Consider the following 24,309-nt stretch of genomic DNA (forward strand, 5'->3'; position numbering starts at 1 on the left):
CCCCACGGACTGGTCTCGACAGTTCCGTGATAAGTTTGGATGCTATGAGCATCCACTACCAGCGATTTAGCAAGGTCCTTTTAATCCAATAGTCATTCAGTAGGGATGCAGTTCCCATAACTCTATGGAAATAGTAGTGATGCAGGTAGCGTTGCTCACTAGCAGTGCTTGCTGCACATATCCTGGCCTAGGGGCAGCGCCGGTTGCTGCAGATCCTGTTGGTAGCCCTGGGTCCTTCATGTCTGTGGCTCACTTGTAGCACTGGGTGCTGTATGGCCTGTGGGTGACCGGTAGTGCTGGATGCTGCAAGTCCTATGGGTTAGAATTAGCACTTACCACTGATTGTCACAGAACTCACTAACAGTACTGCATGGTGTAGGTTCTAGGGTTTGGTAGATGTACTAGGTGTTGCACATCCTTTATCTGGGTACAAACCTAACTGTTTAGTGATAGTGAGGAGTGCTGCGGGTCACATGGTATGACATGGCAGGCCACATGGTAGTTTTGGACTCTGCAAGTCTTGTGATTTAGTGGTAGTGCTTGCTGCTGCCAGACCTTTAGTTTAGTGATAGTGTCAAGTGCTTCACATCATATGACTTAATAAAAGTAATGGGTCTTGCAGGTGCCGTTGCTCGGTACTAGTGTCAAGTTCAGCAATCCCATGGCTTACCAATACTAGTCGGTGTTGTTGATCCTGAGCCTCAATGATAGGAGTGAATACTGTGCTTTCCATTGCTCAGTGGTAGTACCAGGTTCTACAGATATCATGACTCATGGTAGTACTGGTGGCTGCAAGTGCTGAGTTGAAATGGTTATTGTGAGGATTGCAACTCCCATGCTTAGGGATAATGTTGGATGGTACAGGTCTAAGATATGGCTTGCACCTGCAGGTCCTGTATCTCGATGGTATTGCACATCATTGTGGTCTTGTAGGTTAGTAGTGGTGTAAGCAAACCACACTCAAAAGCTCATTCAATGTAATTTCATTTATGATGACAATAACAAAAATTCATAATGAAACATGGGACAAAGTGGTCAGTACGCAAACGGCCACATGTGAAACAATTGCTTGTGAAAATAGTATATAAGCAAACATTAGATACATTTCTTGTAAGTATGCTACTGCAAGTAACAATGGAATTTTAGAGGATGAGTTAGTGTAGCAACATTGAAAGAACCGTAACACCACAGCCTGCCCTCGGTCTAATTGTAAATGTAGACGTTTCGGCCCAGGTAATAATCTGCCGGTCATTATCAGCACCTCTGGGGTCAAGCAGCTATGCATCACTTTCAATTTTTAATCCACAACAGATCAACACGCTCTAGAGGAAAGCAATGCAAAAGGTCAGAAAGGTCAGCATAATCAACAGGCTATGTAACCGATACTAGCAAGAAAATATACTATGTAGTGCTAGAATGGAACTCAAATCCAGCCCTGAAAAAATATGTTCAGACCAGCCCCACACTGCAGGAGGCTGTGACTAGAATGAGGCTATGGGGGCATGGTTGGAAGAAGGCATCCCATCCTGCTCTGAAACCAGCACCTTACTTTGGAACCCACTGGGGAACTTACAAGGTGTGAGAATGGCCAGCGTAACTGAGATACTATGTGTCACATAGTGAGGGAGTGGTTCAAGTAGAAATTAGTGTCTGATAATGATATATGTTGGCCAAACCATGTCAACATGAGTCATTTCAAATAACTTATTTGGCCACTAAGTAGAGATATGTTCTAATACACACAGACCTAGAAAGGATGTAAGTTGAATGATTTCTCACATTCAAAAATCTCAGGTAACTCCACTGCCCACAGGACAGATGTATTGCTCCCTTATAATGTAAAATTAATTGCTAAAATAGGTCAAAGTTGGACCACTGTCTTTAGGTGTCACACACGGACAGCCTTGGGGATCTATTGGCAAACAAATATTGTGAGTACCATGAACTTAAAGTAGACTTTGGGTCCATACCTACCACATCATTTGATAGCTTTTTTATTTATGTTAGTTCCCTGTTACTGATTTGATGTATTTTCATCCTTATGTTTCTCCCATGCAAGGCGCATTTCAGTCTCACCATATGTTTTCCGGGAGTTTTTATAATAGCCTTTCAGGGTGTTGTAGTCTTCTTTTGCTTCCATTGAACTTGTTAGACTAACAGACATGAAAGCAATGAGCTGTAGGTGAAAAGTTCGAGACTGGAGACAGTGTCCATATAAACCTAGAGTAAGTTGGTCAGCCCAGACCTAAGTGCAAACAGTGTTGTTTCCCACCACAGATAAATTTAGAAACCAAGATCTGACTGCCGCCAGTGCCCAATGAAAAGGCCTTATAATGTATGTAGGAGCAGAAAGCTAAGGCAGAAGTAAAACATCACATAAGGAAGGAAAGCAAAGCTTGATAGCGTGAAAAGACATGAAAAAAGGAGGAGAGCATATGAAGGCCTCCAGTGCGGAGGGCTGGGAGAATTGTTGACAGAGAGACAGTCTTAGTGACCAGCAGAGGAAGCTGGGGATGAAGACTTAAGGAGAGTGGAGATAGGGTCGAACATGTGATAAAGAAGCCAGAGGACAGAAGTCTGTGTAGAGGTGCAGAGAGGAGATAGGTATAAGAGACTTAACCCTAAGGGGGGGAATTGTAAGGGGGAAAGTAAAATAGGGACACACAGACATAAGCAGCAGTGTGGCAATAGTATTGGAGGTAAAGTGAGTATAATATAGATAGAATGTGGCTGGGGGCATCTATGGGAGGCATTCAACAGAGACAAAGTGTAAGGAATTGTGTAAGGAGAGGTCAGTTTCTAAGAAATAGTACAGACTTAGTATAGTGAACTTTCTGATTAAAGTAGAGTAGACAAGGTGTATCTGTCTATGCTGTAAAATCTATTCATGGTAAAATCTATTCATGGTCGACCTTTTTCGTCATTCCCTCCACAGACCCACCTCATAAGGTGTGGATTGAGGCACCTCCTCCAGAACGCCGCTTCCGTGCAGGCACTCCTGTGAAAATGACATGCTTCTGTAGTGGTGGAAACCCACCACCCCGCCTCACCTGGCTCAAGGTATGTATTGTGATAAGAAGACACCAGGAGCTTATAAGACTGTCATATCTGTCATCATCTCATCATGTCTCAAAGAAAGAGAGAGGGACCCAAACACCAAAGGAAAAGGGTACCAGAAAGGACCTTATTCATAAAAATCCACCTTCGGGTTAATGCACATACAACAATCCACACTCACAGTAGGAACCTCAAGTCACCAATATAAAGACAATGTATATAGGATACAAGAAATCAAGTAATCATTACGGAAAATTAATCAACAATATAAATGTATTAAAATACATGTACATATATGTGTTACAGTTTATAATGATTGATAAATAAAAACATACATTAAAAATTGTAGTCCCTGTCTGAATTCATACTACAATCACAATTAAAAACTTTATAGACAAAAGATATAGTCCATTAAAAAACACACACAAATAGACAAATAATGTATTATAGTAGCAGCAAACAAAATTGGGAGAACAAGGCAGGAGAATAATTCCAAGTCACAGGAAAGACCTACTGAATCTTGCACAGATCAATTGTTATCTTTTGAGAAGAATATTTTGTCTCTTTTTTAATCCTCAATAACAGTTGTCCACATCGATTTAAAGTAGACTTTCCTTATCAGTGCATCGACGCGTTTCGGTGGGCACTATATTTTGACCATCACCTTCTTCAGGAAAAAATAACAATAACTCCCAGTATATAGATCAGATTCTGTAACAAAAATAAACATAAATACAACACAATATCATTAAACACAAGCATTGATACTTTATCCCCTCTCCCACAAACATCGTCAATACATTGGTGACAATAAAGATTTCCACATGCATTCTAAAACAACAGTCATACACATCAATAGTAACCAACCAGCCACTCTGAAAGTTAAGAGAACAAATACCTTACAGTATTCCCAAAACTAGAGTAAACAGCCTCAATTTGTCTCAAAAAGAAAATTCCTCTTTTCTTGCTTCTACGGGTATCTTGAATGATATACCCAAATATACTCATCAAACTGTATTGTCACAGATATTGTTAGGACCGATCAGGCATCTTTAACAAATTACCTCAATTGTTGTGTCACTATTCATACCAGGGCGCAACTTGCCTCAAGGTTCCACATATAAAAACGGGCATGATCCAATTAGTGTTTAACATATATCCAGTACCTATCAGTAAGAGACAATGATTTTCACTTTTCTTATCTTCAATGAAATGATGATCATGTAAAGTATTAAAAATACACTGTGGTGTTAAATCCATTTACCTTCAAAGATCCGGTAGAGGTAAGCCAATTACTGGTCGTATCTTTACTGAAATCCAGACCAACCAAAATATCTATTGTGGGAAAAAAGTCCTTATTTAACAATTCTTTAACCTGCTAGTTGATTGCAGTTAGAGACACCCTATAGTAGTTCATTTACCTTTTGATCTTTCACAATCTTTTCTATGATGCCCACTTCCACTGGACACAATCACGAAGACAATGTAGAAATACCACTGCAATTCCGGAATCTACAAGAATACACGGTAACTACTGAGCTGTGGGGGTTGAGTATAAAATCTCACTTAAAAAGAATATCTAATGTTTGCTGGCGGGACTTATCAAAAAGAATTACAAGTCCCATCATATTTCTACGTATAAACTTCTAGTCTTATCATATCTCTATTCTCTATTCATTCGGTAAAATACCCGGCACTCATTAGTTACCTTTAGCTTTTTCAAAAAATCCTTTAGATCGCACCTACTTCCATTCGACACAATCATGTGTGTAGCAAGAACAAACCAGTTTGGGGATCTCCAAAAAAATACCGAATTTAAGAAGTTGAGTATAAACTTTAGCTAAAATAAGCGGAAAATATCAAGTTAACTTAAAACCCCATCATGACTCGTAGCGGGCTCGAGACTAAAAAGCTCGTAGAAGCCGACTTGTGGGGTTTGCTCGATTCACAAATATATTGAGACGTATCCACAACCATATACTGGAGAGCGAGCGTCGCTAATTGGACCCTACCACAATTATTTCCCCACGCTGGAGGACCGTGTTTGTTGGAAATATCACCACACGTTAACTGTTGAATTTTGGAGGCGATTGAGCCTTGAAAAAGTCACGTGTATATGTAACAGAAGCGACAAAACACATGTTGGCTCTCGATCTGTCTTTCCACAGAGGCAATCTTTATGATCAAGAGATTGCCCTCTAAGAGGTGGTGGATAACCATATGATAACGCTGATCCACAGAGCTTAAAACTTTAGCTCTAATATTTAAGAAGTATTTTGATGGGAATCCTGCTCAGCTCGGTTTGCCAGGGATGATAGAACAGTTATCCTTCTATAGGGACATACATCACTAAAGTTTTCCTCAATTTAGACCCCCAGTCCTGTGTTGTAGATATATAAGTGTAGATTAGGGGATTAGGGCAGGTCTCTAAATATTATTTCCCTTAGACCCTTCTCTTTAACTGTGTTTTTGAGGAGGCTCTCGATCTGTCACAGAACTCATACATGAGAAGAATCTACGCAATGAATAAAAGATTGAAGAATTTATGTTTGACCAGTGTATATATTTGTGTTGACATACGAAGCTACCGCTGTCATTGATTGTGCCTCGAAAATTTTACGTGTGCTAGGGACATTGGTAATACTAAAGAATTGGGGGAGGCAGGTCCATAGCACACGTAAAATGTTGGTAATACTAAAGTTGCAGCTTAGGCCACACAGGCAACGTAGGAAGTAAATCACGTTTTTGCTTCTGCAATTATTAAGTGTTCTGGATTTAATATAACACCCATTATGGGTAATTTCTTTAGTTTGTATGTATTGGGCGCACACATTACATGTGCTGCATTTTGCATTCCCAATTGCAGTTATATTCGTAATGGTTCTTTGGATACCCTGGGTTTCTTCTCGGTAGGTATGTACAACCATATCTCTTAAGCTTTTGTTTTTTTGAAAATCAAAAAGGGGTTTATCCAATTTGACCTCCCCTTCATGATTTAGTATGTGCCAATTCTTGTTGACAACATTTTTAATCTGATTACTCAAATTGGAGAAGTTACTAACAAACACTACCTTTTCTAATGCTTCTTTTTTACGCACAGGCTTGTTGATCATGGCATCTCTATCAAAGAACCTGGCTCATTTGAATGAGTGTGATATAAGTTTTTTAGGGTATCCTCTGTCCCTAAACGTACGTTTCAGATCTTCAGCATGTTTATAAAAATCATTCAGGTCAGAGCGATTTCTCCGAAGTCGGAGAAATTGGCTAAAGAGGATGTTTTCTCTTTGTGATTTAGGGTGAAAGCTTGAAAAATGGAGTAGAGTGTTTTTTGCCATAGGTTTTGTAAACAGCTCAACCTCTAAACCTCCATTAGTATCTTTTATCGATATATCTAGAAAATCCACTTTTACTTTACTGCAATGTGAAGTGAATTTAAGATTGGAGTCACCCAAATTTAACCAATTCAAAAAATATTCCAGTTGTTCTGTGTCTCCTTTCCAAATAAAAAAAGTTGTCATCAATGTAGCGGTACCAGCCTGCTACATTTTCAAAAAACGGGGCTAGTTCATTATAGATATGTTTAGTCTCGATCTGCCCCACATAGAGACATGCTAGACTTGGGGCACAGGTAGCCCCCATGCTCGTCCCCTTCTTTTGTTTGAACAGCTCATCCTTAAACAAATAGACGTTATTCTTCAAGATAATCCTAACACAATTGATAATAAACTCTTTGTTAGCACAACCCAAATCATGACCTGTCCTGTGGGTGATTTATGTCGTGAGTGTGTCAAATGGTGATCAGGAGCTGGTAAGGATCAGCAGCTTAGGGTCAGGTAGCAAATAAATGGACATGTACAGAGCATCATGGGAACTATGGAGGGTAAAACTAGGCCTTGGCTCCTGCACTTCAGAACCACAAGAGAAAGATTCAGGAGATTCTGGAAAAACATATTTACAGAGCAGAGTGGAAGGTGAATGCACTTCGAATCTCACAGTATTGTTAAGGCTGACTAGGTCTACAGTAAATAGACATAGCAACCACATTTGGCATGCGCATGCATGGTTCTGTTAAAGGTAATTCACGCTTAAAGTGTGAAATATGGGAAAAGAGACAAATCTCTGATAGTCTTTTGTGCTGGAATAACACGCTCAACATCTTGGGAGGCATCATCTGTCACGTCACTTTCCTCCTGTGCTGTTTGCCAAACACTCATTTTGTTATTCCCCTCTGTATAGCCTGGCTAGAGATATGCCCCTCCTGTTTAATTTGATACCAGCCTTTCTAATCCCTTTTAAGTCCCCACAGTAGCCCTTTACCTATGGCCTGCTTTTTGTCCCTGTTTTCTGCCATTTGTTGGGCCTTGATCTCGCGAATCTCACTATCACCCAAGAATGGTAACCATTTTAAAATGGCGTGGTCTATAGATATCGCACCCGTTCTGCTTGAATCTGCTTGGCTTAGTAAGTTTCCTGTGAGAGAAAGAGATCCTCGTACTGGAATTACCTGCTTCTTACATCTACCCTCCCCCTTTTTTGTCTTCCCTTTCGCACATGGCTACCATCCAGCGGCCGAGGCGTCCACCACCTCGGTTGCCTTTCCCTGGACGGCTGTAAATATTTTCTGCTTCTGGCTTCAGTGTCTGCCTCTCCAGGTAGCTTCATCTGGAAAGCTGTGCCTCTTTACTGCTCCTGGCTTAGGCAGTGGTTTCCGCTTCCCTGGTTACTCTCAATTGGTTAACTATGAACATTGGCTCCAGTCCCTCCAAACACAGTGCATCTTTTTATTTTATTTTTGCCTGTATAATCCCTGTTATTTGGCAGCAGTGTCCATCTTCCCGGCTACCAGGTCCCGACTCCTCTGCAGTCATTGGCTCTAATCCTGCTCAATGGTGGGAGTTTGACTGCAGCTCAAGAAAGGAACTATTCTAGAAAAAGCAGGAATGATTCTTCCCCCCAAATTGGATTACAAGGTCAGTGCACTGAAAAGCTTTTTCCCTTTGAATTCAACAGGGAATAGGACTTTACAGTTGACTTTTTAGTTTCTCTCCACTCAAGTTCCTCAGGCCCATTTCCGAGGAGCCAGAATCTTATCATTAATGACTTATTCAAGGAAACAGCATCTACAATGCAACTTAATTGAGGAGACTGATAAAGGTAACAGGTTAAGAATAGAGTACTTGTTGACCACATTGTTTGGAGCTCACTGCTTGTGGTATGTACCGTTTACTTAACAAGTGTCCTCTGTGCCTTTGTGTGCACGAAGTCTGCCTGGTATATTAAGTTGAAGATACCAATCTACATGATCCGTAACCAGTCAAATTAATCACCCCAGAGTACAGGCAGAACTCAAGCTACTGAACACTGTGGAATATTCTCTCTCTCTCTATTTACTCCCTTTTCACTTGGAATTAACCGCTCACGCTTGTGTTATATGCAAGAGTGCTAGGGGTTGGTTAACATGCGATTGGGGTGGACTCTCTTTTCTCCAGCAGATTCTAGAATTCAGGTGAGTGGTCCCTGAAAGAAAGCCAAAGCCAAGAGTTTCAATTTGCCTGAGCGAAGATGGATTCAGCTGGTCCATTAGTCACCCAAGATTTAACTTAGTCCGTGCTGCGATAGCTGCAAGACCCACTATGGATGAATTAGCTGGAACATTCACTACCTTACTGGCAGAATTCCAGACCCTAAAATGTGAGAATCACTTATTAAGATCTGAATTGGCAAAATGAGGACTGAGGGGGATCCATGGAGACCCAGGGTTGGTGCTACCCTAAGAGTAGTACCTCCTTTTTATGGGCTGCAACGTTACCTGCACTTGACAGTAGCTTTCAGAAAGGACTCTCAGGAACCCAGCCTCAGGGTTTAACAGTTCTAACCCTGACTCCGGTACCCTTAGCAGCCCCAGAACACTTTAGTGGGGACACTTCTAAATTTAGTATTTTTATGACCCAATGTAATTTGCAGTTTTTCTGTAGACCAGCAACCTTTCCAGATGATGCATGCAAGGTGGCTTGATCATTTTCTATCTGGTACAAAATGTGGCCCAGTGGTTGGTCCCACTAGTTGAAAACAATGACCCAGTCCTGTATAATTTTTCGGTCTTTAAATAACTAATGCGATGTCTCTTTGCAATGCACACATTCATGTAAGCATGCGATAATGAACTACAGAGTCTACGGCAAGGTAACAAAGATCACCTGTCCTATATTTCCAACTTCAATAGATTGGTGGACAAAACTCGCTGGCTCAATGAAAAGACAACATGCCTCTTTTATCGAGGGTTGGGAGATGAGTTTAAGAATGTTCTTTCCCAAACTGTGAATCCTCCTGAAGACTGTTTGGAATTCATAGATCTAGTGGTAAACATTGTAAGAGAGGTATAAAGAACGCAATTTGAATGTATATCTTTAGTGTGGAAAAGGGAGACAATTTGCATGAGAATATCCAGTGAAACCAAAGACTCCTAAAAAGCAGATGTGTCAGAGACATTGGCGGGAAACTAGTCAGCTCGACGTGGGATTGGATCGCCTCCTGGAGCAACTCTGATCTTGAGATCCCCAAGTTATCTTCCATGACGGTTGTGTGAATACCAAAACATTTCACCATAACAGTGACTTTGGTAATAACAAATCAGATTTGGAAGGTACTTCCAATGTTGCTTGATTCCGGAGCAACCGGGAATATCCTTGATACCACATTAGCCAAAACCTGGGTATTCCTTTTCTACAAAAGGCCCAGCCAGAATCAGTAGGATCAGGGAATGGTTGCTTTTATCATGAGTCTCAAATATTTATCCTAACTCAGGAAATGAGAGATAAAGTGTTACACTAGTGTCATTCCCTAGCCCAAGCAGGGCATGCCGGGGTAAATAAGACAAGGGGACTTTGTGCTTGCTGGATATGGTAGGATACCTTGCTTAAAGATGCGCTGCTGCCCTTACCCATTTCCACTGGGACTTGGGAATCGATCACCATGAATTTTGCCACTGACCTCCCTCTCACCAAGGGTTGTTCTACTATAATGGTAGCAGCTGAGTAATTCTCAAAGCTGGTCCATTTCATTCCAATTAGGAAACACCCAAGCTCAAAAGAGTTAGTGGAAATCTTCACCCAAAATATAGTTCAGCTCTATTGGTCACCCTCCACTATTGTTTCAGACCGAGAACCCCAGTTCATAGAAAGTTTTTTTGCAAGGAGTATTCATGGCTCTCCATATTCATCACTGTTTGTCATCAGCCTACAATACACAGACTGATGGACAAATGGATAGAACCAATCAGACGTTGAAGCAATATTTGCGCTATCTATTAGCAACAATCACTGGTAATTGGGTTCAGGCTCTGCTGTTTGCTGAGTTGGCCAATAATAACAGTGTGCACTCTGCCAAAGGAATGTCTCCTTTTTTCTGCAACTATCCAAGAAGCATCCCTGATTTGCCCTTTCCCAGGACCTATCCCAACCCAGATGTCGAGGAGCACTGAACTGTCATGCAAAGAATATGGGCCAAGGCACAAATACTACTTCTACTCATCAAAGAGCAGATGAAACAACAGGCTGATCACCGCAGATGTCAAACATCATTTTACGCTGTAGGAGACCAGGTCTGGCCCTCAACCAAGAACTTATGTGAAAACAGTCCCCGAAAACTGCAACCATGATACATAAGACCATTTAAACAGTACAAATTCTGTGTCCCTCAAGTTGACTTTACTAGAGAAATATTGTGTCCATCCAGTGTTCCATTGCTCCTTGTTGAAAAACTATGATCCTTCTTCCTAATGTACCACTCCTCTTCCTCCTTTCATCATAAAGACCACAAAGAATTTGAGGTCAATCGAATAGTTGATTCTAAATGATGGCATGGCAGACTGTTTTACAGAGCTGATTGGAAGGGGTATTCTCCTGCAGATGGATCCTGGGAGCCAGCTGGCCGTGTCCATGGCCCAGATTGGTTCGGCTCTTTCATGCCTGAAACTCAGAAAAATTCCCGCCCAGTCAGTCAGCCTTTGGGGGCAGGGGGGCGGAGTACTATCATGTCTTGTTTTTCCTGTACTGTTTGCCAAACACTCATTTGTATCTGTATAGCCAGTCAAGAGATATCTCCTTCCGGTTTAAGTTGATACAATCCTTTATAAACCCTTTTAAGTCCCAGCAGAATTCGTTTACATGGGGCCTCCTACTTGTCTCTGTTTTCTGTTCTTTGTTGTATGGTCCAAGATCTCACTATCACCCAAGCATGGTGTAAATTTTGAAATGGGCACAGTCTAAAGATATCGCACCCATTCTACTAGAATCTCCTTGGCTTAGTAAGTTCCCATGAGAGAGAGATCACCCATTTTTAGGTCTCGCCTACGCAGAGCTAGCGCTGCTTAGGAGGACCTTTAGCCATCGTACAGCTCTTTTTAGAAGCGCATACTCGTGCTTGTGGTGGCATACAGCTTGCGGGAGTGCGCAGCGGCGCGGCACAAGCACGAGTAGGGGCTTCTAAAAAGAGCAGGCTGCACGTGCATGCACACACCACTTCCGGGCTCACCTCCTGCTCACCTCCTGCTCCGTGGCGATATGGTTAGTTGCATTGGCAAAAATGCCTTTTTTTCTTTTTATTTATCTTGGTTTCGATCGCGGTACTCACGCTTTAACTGTAAAGATCTCAAGCTAAAGCGCGGTGCCATGATTGCTCAAAAAGTAAAGAAATAGAAAAAAACTTTCATTTTTCAATTTCTTTACTTTTGAACCTTTTGTGGCACCCACTTTAGCTTAAGATCTTTACAGTTAAAGTGCAAGTGCGGCGATAAAACCAAAGTAAATAAGAGAGAAAAAAAACGTGTGTCCGCCAATTTTTCACTTTATTTACTTTGCTTTCAATCGTGGCACTCGCGCTTTGGCTGTAAACATCTCAAGCTAAAGCACGGGTGCGCTGATTGCTTCAATAGTAAAGAAATAGAACAAAATGTTGTTTTCTATTTCTTTACTTTTGAAGCAATCAGGGCACCCGCGCTTTAGCTTAAGATGTTTACAGTTAAAGCGCGAGTGCCGTGATTGCATGGCAAATGCATGTTTGTTTTCCAGTGCAACTGGTTATTTAGGCATTGCACACAATCAATTATACTCCCGGGATTGAAGTTTGTCTCCGGCTTTGCTGTAGTTCTCCCCAGTGCTCCCAAATGCAAGTCCGCATTTCCTGGCTGTTTGCATCTTCTGGGTGGTGCCCTGCAAATGTGAGGGGGTGCTAGAGCTGTGGTGTCCAACCTAGGTCCAGGAGGGCTCACTAGTCAGAGACTCCGAGAGGCAGCAGGAGACAAACTCCAGCGCCGCCCGGCACAAGACGCTTTCTCTGCAGACTAGCATCCCTTTCTTTAAGCTTCTTGGACTTTTATTCAACCTGACCTCTGCCTGTGCAGGCAAAGCCCCGTGGGATGGATCGCCAGTCACTGCTGGCCTGTGCCGCACACCTGTGCGTGCTGTGTCAGGTAAGGAGCTGAAATTTGTCATCTCTACCGTCTCCATGGTCATGCAGGTGCGAAGGGCTGGCGAACGCAGCTTGTGTGCAGCTCCGTCAGGTCGTGCCGTCCAATACCTAGTTATAAAGCTCTCCCAGGCTGTCTGTGGGTACCTGCACACTCTGGACTTGCAGTTTGGTTGTTGTTGCTTGGCACCTGGTCTAGTTGCTACTGCTTTAATGCCCCATTGCTTCATCGCAGGGTTATGGCGAGTTCCTTTCTGTTTAGCTTGATGAAAACATTGGATGCATGCAGTTTTTAGGTCTCACCTGAGCCATTTAGTGAGTGGGGCTTTAGAAATCCGACCACAAGCTTTTGCTTGTGGCCTAAAGCTTGCGGTTAGGCGCGCGTGCACACGCACAGCCGGCATCTGCCTTTCCTATCTCTTCCTCATTTCCTCGTCATGGCTCATTAACTCTCTCGTCATGGCTTATGCAGCTCTGCCTGGCATCTCTCACGACTCTGATGTTTCTCTCCCTCCTAATTAGCCACCTGCAGCAAAGCCCTTATCAGCTCCTAGCAGACTGCAGGCCGGGCACCCTTTCCGTAGCAGACATTTCTGACACGCACAAGGAGCTCCTATTGCTACAAAGGACTGTTGCCTTCAGTACCCTAAATAACTTTTAACTCGCTGTAAGGAATAAAATTAGGGAAGAGCCAGCTCACTGTCTGCGCTCTGTCAGTAATACACAGTGTTTGATAGTACAATATATGCTGAGCCACACAGTAACACCATAAAATGCAGAAATAAAATAATTTGCCCTCATCATTTTAGTAACCTGCTTCTATTTACAGTCCATGATTATGATAGTACTTTTAATACAGCTTTAAAGCATCCTAAAGGTGCCTTCAGCACAGCTTCTTTACAGAGTCGAACATTCTGCATGTGAACGTGCACCAGTTGTGTCCTTATGTGATGCTGGAGGACACTGGAGATCATAGAGGTGATGGCATGCTGGAAAATAATAGTATTATGTCGTGCCATACTGATGTATCTGAAACACCTTCAAGTTGGGGCAGATTAGAAGAGATACAGGTGTCTCAGGTGTATGACTAGCTCAGCCAACCTTTCACAAGCATAAATCTTGTATGCAAGTTAGCAGCTTGAGCTATATTTGATGATGGGTCAGTGGCATTATCAACAGCCCTTTACAAACTTGAGTCAATAGAACCAACTACTATCCTTAATCACTTTAATATCTGGGTTTACAAATTACTTGGATCAGACTGCACATTTTTAACTTTACACTTACATATGCTGCCTCATAATAGTTAACTGCTGAAATAAAACAAGTACACAGATGTCATGACACTGGAACTATTGCCTTTTAGCTACAGAGATCTACATTTCACTGTAAAAATCTAAACCTGTTCAGCCTATCCAGGTTCTCTTGCATCAATCAAAGCCAGCACAGCATCACTCAGCGCAACCACAGCATCACTCAGCGTAACCACAGCATCACTCAGCACCACCACAGCATCCCTCAGCAGAACCACAGCATCACTCAGCAGCACCACAGCATCACTCAGCGCCAGCACAACATTACTCAGCGCGACAACAGCAACACTCAGCACCACCACAGCGTCACTCAAGGCCATAACAATATCGCTCAGGGCCACAACAACATCACTCAGCGCCACCCCAGCATCACTCAGCACCACCAAAGCTTCACTCAGAGTCACCACATCATCACTCAGGGCCAACACTGCATCACTCAACAACACCACAGGATCACTCAGCACCACCACAGCATCACTCAGCATCACCACAGCAACACTCAGGGACACAACAATATCACTCAGCGCCACCACAGCATCAATCAGCACCACTACAGCGTCACTCAGCAACACCACAGCATCACTCAGCACTACCACAGCATCACTATGTGCTACCACAGCATCACTCAGCGACACCACAGCATCACTCAGTGCCACCACAGCATCACTCAGCTTCACCACAGCATCACTTAACATCACCACAGCATCACTCAGCAGCACCACAGCATCACTCAGCACCACCACAACATCACACAGTGGCACCACAACATCACTCAGTGCCACCACAACATCACTCAGCGCAACTACAGCAACACTCAGCACCACCACAGCGTCACTCAAGCACACAACAATATCGCTCAGGGCCACAACAGCATCACTCAGCGCCACCACAGCATCACTCTACGGAACCACAGAAACACTCAGCACCACCACAGCATCACTCAGGAACTCCACAGCATTACTCAGTACCACCACAGCATCACTTTGCAGTGCCACATTATCAATCAGCATCACCACAGCATCACTCAATGCCACCACAGCATCACTCGGGCCAGCACAGGATCACTCAATGCCACCACAGCATTACTCAGCACCACCACAGCATCACTCTGGGACACAACAATGTCACTCAGCACCACCACAGCATCAATCAGCACCACCACAACGTCACTCAGCACCACCACAGCATCAATCAGCACCACCACAGCATCACTCAGCACCACCGCATCATCACTCAGTAACAGCATAGCATCACTCAGGGCCAGCACAGGTTTACTCAACGCCACCACAGCATCAGTCAGCACCACCACAGCATCACTCTGGACCACCAAAGCATCAGTCAGCACCACCACATCATCACTCAGCAACAGCACAGCATCACTCAGGGCCACCGCAGGATCACTCACCTTCACCACAGCATCTCTCAGCACAACCACAGCATCACTCAGGAACACCACAGCATCACTCAGTACCACCACAACATCACTATGCACTACCACAGCATCACTCTGCAACATCACAGCGTCAAAAAGCATCACCACATCATCAGTCGGCACCACAACAGCATCACTCAGGGCCAGCACAGCATCACTCAGGGCCAGCACAGCATCACTCAGGGCCAGCACAGCATCACTCAGGGCCAGCACAGCATCACTCAGGGCCAGCACAGCATCACTCAGGGCCAGCACAGCATCACTCAGGGCCAGCACAGCATCACTCAGGGCCAGCACAGCATCACTCAGGGCCAGCACAGCATCACTCAACGCCACCACTGCATAACTTAGGGCCAGCACAGCATCACTCAACCACCGCAGCATCACTTAGTGCTTCTTACACTTTTTAATTACAACTTCTCACCATGCTGCACAGCAGCCACACTTCTCTACAGCATAGCTTAGAAATATTGGCAAAGTCAATAGCTCTATCTAAACACTTATAAGGCCCCCCAAAGCATAGCCAGTAGGTCTCGCCTTTGGGACATTATAAGTGTTTAGTTATCCAGCACAATATCCTTCATAAAACAACAACAAGTGTTGCATGGCTAATCACTTATAAGGTTCCAAAAGCGAGAGCTATTGGCTATGCCAATGCTTGTTTGCCTTCCCTTTCCCACATGGCTACTATCCAATGCCCGCCTCCTCGATTGCCATCCCCTTGCAAGCAGTGAACATTTGCAGTTTATGGCCTCAGCGTCCGCCTCTTCAGCAATCGTCACCGAGCGGGCTGTGCGTCTATACTGCTCCGGTCTTTGGAGGCCGCGCCCACTTCCCCGGTTACTCTCGTTTGGCTGCCAGGAACATTGGCTCCAGTCCCTACAAACAGAGTGCATGGTTCTCTTCATTTTTGCCTGTATATTCCCCGTTATTCAGCGGCGGCCGCCGCCTTCCCAGCTACCGGCTCCAGACTCCTCTGCAGTCGCTTGCTCTGATCCTGTGTAATTATTGGAGTTTGACTCTCTCTCCAGAAAGAACTATTGTAGGGAAAGGAGAATAGTTCTTCTCTGAAATTGGATACGGTCTGCATGGTATATTAAATTGAAGAAACTAATCTACGTGAACCGTAAGCAGTCCAACTAATCATCCCAGAGTACAGGCAGAACTGAAGCCACTGAACACTGTGGAATTTTCTCTCTCTCGATTTCCTCCGTTTCCCCTGGGAATTAACTGCCAGTGCTTGTGGTATATTCAAGAGCATTAGGGGTTGATTAAAAGGCGATTAGGGTGGACTCTCTGCTCCCGCAGATCCTGGAACTCAGGTGAGTGGCCCTTGACATCACCTACGAAAGAAGGAAGGTTGGCTTTTGGAAATCAAGACATATCTACCCTTGTACAAGGCCACTTCAGATATTGATAAACCGATGGAATCTCTGAGATTTGTTACGATAGAATGATTCTACAGCCAGTTTGTAAGGAAAGTGAATTTAGGAAGTCGAGTACTTTGCCACACTTACAGTTCACTTAACTACATGACTAGGGTCAACAGGCAGCATAGGAAGCTGGTGAGGAAGCCATGTGTTTTTTCGTAAGAGCACAATATGTGTCAGAGTGTGTCTGTCTATCTGTTTGAGTGTGTGTGTTTGTGTGTGAATTTGCCATGCTACTGACTATGAGGCTTACCCACTCAAATACAGACACCCATGAACTGTGTCTAAATAATAACAAAGAAAGAGCCAGCCTGCAATTCTGTTTTGCAACCTCTTGCAACCACTAAACATATGCAAATTGAAATTAATAAATGTTTTCCTATACATCTTAGTATCACAGAAAGTGTGAGTTATATTGTCAATTGACTGATCAGCAGATATGCAGAATGCATGCATTATACCTTCTGAGCATTAAAAACCATCCGGGCAGCCTTATCCCAGGGTTGGTTATTCCCTTTCACGCGTGCAGTTTTAAATTTCTCCCAAACGTTTATAATATATACCATCTCAGCAATATGGGGTGATAGCAAGGGTGGCGCCCACTGCCCACACAGAACCACACAGCACCTCCTGCATGCATGGAGTTGCGTGTGACTGGACATGCTCCCCATGTGTAGAGAGCCACACATACCTCCACTTCGACCACACAGTGATAGTTTCCTTCCTCATTGAAGCATCTGCTGCAAGAACAAAAAGTATCACTTATATTCCAAAAGTGGCACTTGCTTTGTGGTCTCCTATGTGGCCAAAGTTTGTCTTCCAGGGGGCACTAGCTTTTCCCACAGAGCTTTGAAGTACTAATTCCGTCCCAAAGGGGCACCTGTTCTAGGAGAGATGGTGGTAGTCCCAATCACCATGGTGTACCTTGATGTTGTTTCATATCTCATGCCCACTCCTGCCTTGAAACTTACCTCTTGACTTCTCCCCAGGATGACAGGCCACTGAAGGATGGTACCCCAGGCAAAACCATTTCCAAGGAGATCATCTCTGGCAAGATCGTTTCCAAGGAGATTGCCATTATCACAGCGCCCAATGACAACCTGGCCAGGTACCGCTGCAATGCCAGCAACGATGGCAAGACGCCACCCCTCACCGCACAAACACAACTCAATGTGCAGTGTAAGTGTACGGAGAAAATGGGGGTGGGAAAAACGCTGTGGGCGGGATAGAATTCTTAACACTTCACAAAGAAAAGCACTGGTGTCCTCTGCCGCTGTGGGAAGGAAAGAAACATAAAGTGTAACACCTTGCCACAAGTGGACCGTGTCACTAATACATGGTGCGCCCAAGAATCGGTAGTTCCTATGACAGCTATTTCCGCCTGCTTGCTGTACTTCTAGTCTCTACTGCCCAGATGACCAGCTCGTTGCACCTTTCAGGCGGGGTTTAACAATTGATGTTTTCTACATTCACCACCAGAAAAACTAAGTTACTAACACCCTATGTCAGGGTAAGAAAATGGAAGGGGGTGGTCCTAGGCCTGGTGAATGCCCTGAACATTTTAGGGCCATCAATCAATCAATTAGTGAATTTATAAAGCGCACTACTTACCCGTGAGGGTCTCAAGGCACTGAGGGGAGGGGCTGCTGCTACTGAAAGCTGGGGCTGAAACATGTTGACAATAAACTGAGCACCTGCAATAAACAGATTCCAGAGTACACATTTTTCTGTCCATGTTTTAGGAAGCTACCAATAAAATTACCTATAAAATTCACTTTCCCTGGTGCCTTTTTAACTTATTAGGTCCCACATACCTCACTGGTAGGGAGGCGTACATATCCCTTCTATACAGCATTCAGGAGCCCACCGCGTAGACCCTCAGGAACCACGATAAAGAGTGGTCTGATGATGAAATATCACTGTCCTTGAACCCAAAGCCACCCAGGTCTGTGATCACCACGTCACCCCATCCGGTTTTTCCACTGATTCTCCTATTACGTCTTTGTTACTGATACTGGCCACAGGGCACCAGTGTAAGGTGTACATTCCTCTGACCAGCTCATTCTCAGAGCTCCTAGGGTTATCTTTAGGCCTAGCAGCCTACATATGCAATTATATGTGACATTACTGCTCTCAACCATTGCTTTGTCCTCTCTGCTGTTTGGTGGCCACAAACAGGGGCCCCAGAGGGAGACGTTTTAAGACATGTGCAAAGTGGGAAATTGCCAGCCCCCCACCTCCCCAAGGCCCCACTTGGGAAAGTGAGCGACCTCTGTCTATTCGATTTCGCTATCTAAACCCAGAGAGTACCTGTACTTCTGACTCTATCTCTCTACCACGTGCCAAATTAAGGATTTTTGGCGTTCCAGGTAAGACATATTTCAACAAAATTTAACATAATGTTGAATATTTTTGGCATCATGCTTGCTTGAATTAGCAAGAAAATGGTAATATAATTTGATTTTATTTTCTGGACAAGTGCCCCCACAGTATGCCTTGCCCCGGGACCCCAAAATCCTTAGAATAACACTGCAGAGGGAGGCCCAGGAAGGCCATTTGGCCTCAGCTTCAACCTAATTGGGTTATCAGATTTTATAGCATTTTATGAAATTAGAATTATAAACAGGACTAGCTAAAAACACCAAGTACGTACTGTCACAATCTCTACGTGCACACAGACACAGACAAACGTGAGTGTAAGTCTTATTTTTACGGGGCACGTGTTAGCACAGTTTTGCTGTTCTAGAATCACTGAACATGCTGTCAGCAAGTCCCAGTTTAGCGAGTCGTTTCTGCGCTGCAGAGACTAGGGGGCACATGCATCAACATAAGGAATTGTGCTTCCTAAATAGCAATTTTTAAGGAATCGCTGTTTAGGAATAGCAATTCCTTAGGCATGTAGGAATCGCATTAAATTTTACGGTTCCTAAACATTACCTAATAGCAATTCACAAATTGCAAATCACTATTAGATAATGTCACTCTACTCATTTCTATTGGACTATAGGCCCTTAGAAATGAATGGGAATGCATTGGTAATTGCAAATTGTGAATGCAATTCCAAGGTTGCCAGGGGACCTAAGGCCCCCTGATGCACCCCCCCTAAAAGGTAAGTGTGCACGTGTGGCCACATGACACTTTTGTGCATTTTTCATAGAATGCGCAAATTATCATCATCTTGAAGTTGATGGTAATTAGCAGTTTCTAAATGCAGTTTGCATTAGGAAAGGCTTGATGTATCGCATTTAGTAGAGAATCGCAAATTGCGATTCTCTAAATGCATTCACAATTTAGGTAATTGCAAACAATTGTGATTCGTTAATTTGTGAATGGAAAGCCTTTGATGCATCAGAAAAGGCCTTTTTGCCCTCGCAAACGTTGCGAGGGCAAAAATGCTTAATGCATGTGGCCGTAAGTTTCCAGTGTGCTAAGCAGTCAATAGGCATCACTGCCAAAGGTGACCCAGCTTTATCATCGGGTTGGTCCACCACAAAGAACATGCCCACCTCTTCCCGCCTGGCACAGGCGTTTGACAAAAGCATTGTCTGGGACCATGTCTTACGAGGCAGTATTTTTTTTATTATGCCTCCTACTACCTCCCACTGCAGGGAATTTCTTGGTGTACACGGATTAAATTCTGCTGTGATAACAACTAGTAGATTCTCAAGTTGAATTTGTTCTGGCCTTTTAACTCCTGCAGAGCTCGCTGTCTGGCAGGACTCAGGCACATGTTTGAGCTGCGTCTGGGCAGTTGTACTGGGAGCAGCAGGAAAGGGCAAGGCAGGCCTCAAGTCCTAAAAAAAGAAGTCGGGGGACTCACCAAGTTAGGCAGAATGGGTGTGACATTACAGGAAGTGACATCACAACATGTGACATCACATGTGGCATCACAGGAAGTGGCGTCACAACACACGACCTCACAGGAAGGGACATCAGATCATAAGACCTCACATATGTTTAGCAGGTCAATCAGGAGTACATCTGAGCACATTACAATATTTAACAAATTAGATTTTGCATTGGGGTTGTGCCAAAATATTAAAGCAAACCAGACGCAAAGTCTGGGCCTCTACTCATACATTTATTTTTTTAAACCCCGCCACAAAGAAATTGGCACCAAGGAGAAATGTGGCAGTAAATCTGTTCAGCTTAATTGATTGTAATGTTTGTATTTTAAAATATCATATACAGTTAAGGCACCTGCTGCAGAGATCTTTGTGTGCCAGCTAAATTTTAGGGAATGATAATAATGGTAAGATAAATCTGGAGGATAACGTACTTGCTGGAGATCTTTGTTTTGCATAGTTCTAGCTTTGAATCAAAGTGGCATAGAGGGTTAATATGTCTCCTGCAAAGCGCATAATGTAACATGCAGATGACATATTTTTATTTTATGCAAATGGGTTACTATTTTTAAGACAAAGATCCTTTTGTTGCTTGTAGTTCACAAATTGTAATCCTTCTAATATAGCACAGTGAGGCATGAAGGACATGTGGCTCCTACACCTTGTTACCCTCACTGACATCAAAGACATCCATTATTTGATATACACACATGGTTTATTGTCAATGTATAATCTGCACTGTGATGCAAAGCGCTCTGACACCCTGCATTGGGATGAGTAGTGGCACTATCCATCCCGGTGCAGGGTCTCAGAGTCCTTTACATCACACGTACACAAATACCAATTTAGATACCAATATTTTGTTTTATTTCTTTTATAGCGCTATAGCACTACTGAAGTGTTGAAAGTGCTATAAGAGAACTAAAACAAAATAGTGGTATTTAAATTGTTATTTGTGTAACTGCTGGGCCGAACAACATAGCTGACATTCTTGCAATGATGCATATCTCTTATATACAGGGACTGAACAAAGTCAGAAGCAATTCTGTCTTAAGTACCTGTGAAGGGCCAAGCTGTGAGTCTTTGTTTCCGCTCCATTGCATCTAGGCGTGAGGCTCCAGATAGCTCCCAGCCAGGATCCTCCAACAAAATGAAACCTGATGGCACTATAAGTTCAGCCTTTGTTATGGGCCCAGCTCGCATCTGATAAGCCCCTCCCAGTGTGCACCTTGCTGCTCGGAATAAAAGTAGACAAGGTGTAGGTGCTGCCAAAAGTGTCTCGGTGTCTGAAAATGACACCAGGACAAGTTCAGCACATTTCTGTGAATTCGTGGAGAAGTAAGAAAGGAACATGGCACTCTGATGAAAGCAGCCAGCTTTGCTGCAAGATAGAGTGCGTCTATCCTCAGAAAATAGTGGACAGAGGGAGTCTACCCTCAACTCGAGCCTTGGGGCAAGGCATCTCTAAAGTTCTGAGTGGGGTCCCAGTAGAAGGATTCTCCCCCTTCATGGTGTGATGCCCTCTTTTCCTTCTTCGCTAGCCTGTTTCCTATTGTCAGTGGTGGCCGCGGAGTTCATGCCTCGCCGGGTTCCTGGCTGCCGTAGGTTCGTTTATCCTGTATCGTAGGTCAGCTCTCCTGTTTTGTCATGGGTGCTCTCGTCAAGTTCTTCTTCCAGCCAGACTCTGGGCGCAGCCTGGCATTTCCACCCCTCCGGGGAAGTACTCATATAAAGAGTTCTGCATCATTATGGGAGAGCAAATAACTGATCTTAATGCCCTCCAGTCTGACTGCCACACTAGGCAATTGCCTTATTTACTTACTCTGCACTTCTTGCACAAGATCACTCTACCAGAGCAGAACACACACAGAAGATACGCAACTTATGAAAAAGAGTAAACATATCTTCTTAAGAACCAGATCTCATTCCTAATTCTCAACGACACAGGCAGAGCACAAAATATATTCATAATGTAGGAGAAAAAGAGATGTTGAGGATCACACAGGACTCCTAAAATATGCTTTACATCCTAGTGACACTGCTTTCAGAGTCAGTGGATTCTACGGAAACACAACGTAGGCGTAAAGTCCAGCCTACCTCCTGTATCTAGCCTGGTCATGGGTGGTTGTGCTATGTGTTTTAATTGGCACTGTCTTTCCTCGCAGTCCCAGCTATCAAAGTGGACATCACCCCAAAAGCGAAGATAGTCCGGCGGGGTCAGAACATCACCCTCAACTGTGATTCAGGGAGCAGTCACCCGTTATCCACACTCTCCTGGTTCAAAGATGGGGAAAAGTAAGTGTTGCTCAGTGTCCGACCACTAACCTATCTATCACAGCCAGTAGTGATAGCTAATCTGAATATATCCACAGTAGCTGGTAGTGACAGCTGACCTCACTGTATACGCCACATGCAACAACTAACCTATCCACCACAGCCTGCACTGACAACCTGTCAATCACAGCCGGCAGTGACAACTAACCTATCCATCATTGCAGGCACGAACAACCTGTCAATCACAGCCGGCAGTGACAACTAACCTATCCATCACAGCCGGCTGTGACAACTAACCTATCCATCACAACTGGCTGTGGCAACCTATCAATCTCAGCCAGAAGTGACAACTAACCAATCCATCTCAGACGGCAGTGACAACTAACCTATCCACCACAGTCCTGACAACTAACCTATTCTTACCAGCCAGCAGTAACAACTAACCTCTCCACCACAGCCGGCACTGGCAAAATGTCAATCACAGCCGGCAGTGACAACTAAGCTATCCATCACAGCCAACAGTGACAACTAACCTCTTCACCACAGCTGACTATGGCAACTTACCTATCCACCTCAGCTGGGCAGTGACAATTAACCTATTTACCAGCAACAACTGGTAGTAACAAATAACCTATCTGATGAAGCTCGCAGTAGCAACCTAACCACCATAGCCAGTAGTGACAACTAAGCTACCCACCACAGAAGGCACTGACAACTCACCTATGCACCACAGTCTGCAGTGGCAATTAACCTATGCACTGCAGCCGACAACGACAACTAATCTGTTCACCAGAGCTGTCAGTGACAAATACCTATTCATTACAGCCAACAGTGACAACTAACCTACACACCACTGGTGTGACTGTTATGTGGCTGAATCTACTGCCACTGGCAGAGACACCCAGTCTCACAATGCTCCCCCAGCCGGCAGTGATAGGTGCTATCTCAAACCTCACCACAATCAATAGAAATAACTAACCTAACAGTACTCCCCTCAGTCATCAATGGCAACTATCATTGCTGCTTTCAACACAACCATTTCATATGACTATGTTCATTCTCAACTGTTGGCCACCAACAGGGGAAGGAAGATTATCTCTACATACACCAAATGTTCCTTGGTGCCAAGAACAACTCTTCTTCCACGACTACCAAAAACACATTCACCGCATCCTTTTCTGTCTCACCTTCCTACCTGTAACGAATCTGACGAACGCTTTGGACGAATAGACAAACGGCACTCAGAGCTCTGGACCTGTATTAGTCCCTTTATTTGCTTGCCATGTTAGTTTGCCTTTCCTATATGTTATCGGTAATTCCAAATGAATCAGAAAGATGATACCTTGAAAGTTGATTTTATTTCATTTGTTCTCTCATTTTCCAATGGTTACATGTTGTATTTTTTCCATACATTTTCTATAGTATGGAACACTTTCATTGTCAATCCAGAGTCAACAGCCAACACGGGTTTCAACCTTGAGGACTATGGTGCT

At 43.8% G+C, this 24,309-nt stretch overlaps 1 protein-coding gene across 2 annotated transcripts in view; it reads left to right on the forward strand.

Moving 5' to 3' along the window:
* NPHS1 (NPHS1 adhesion molecule, nephrin) overlaps positions 1–24,309 on the forward strand; it is a 526,308-nt gene that overhangs the window by 363,000 nt on the left and 138,999 nt on the right. For both annotated transcript variants that reach the window (XM_085615945.1, XM_085615944.1), the window contains exons 14-16: positions 2,936–3,060; positions 17,687–17,876; positions 22,708–22,837. In XM_085615945.1, coding sequence (XP_085472071.1) covers positions 2,936–3,060; positions 17,687–17,876; positions 22,708–22,837 — 445 coding nt within the window. The remainder of the gene's footprint in view (positions 1–2,935; positions 3,061–17,686; positions 17,877–22,707; positions 22,838–24,309) is intronic.

Source organism: Triturus cristatus, chromosome 7 (genome assembly GCF_964204655.1).
Source record: "Triturus cristatus chromosome 7, aTriCri1.1, whole genome shotgun sequence".
NCBI lineage: Eukaryota > Metazoa > Chordata > Amphibia > Caudata > Salamandridae > Triturus > Triturus cristatus.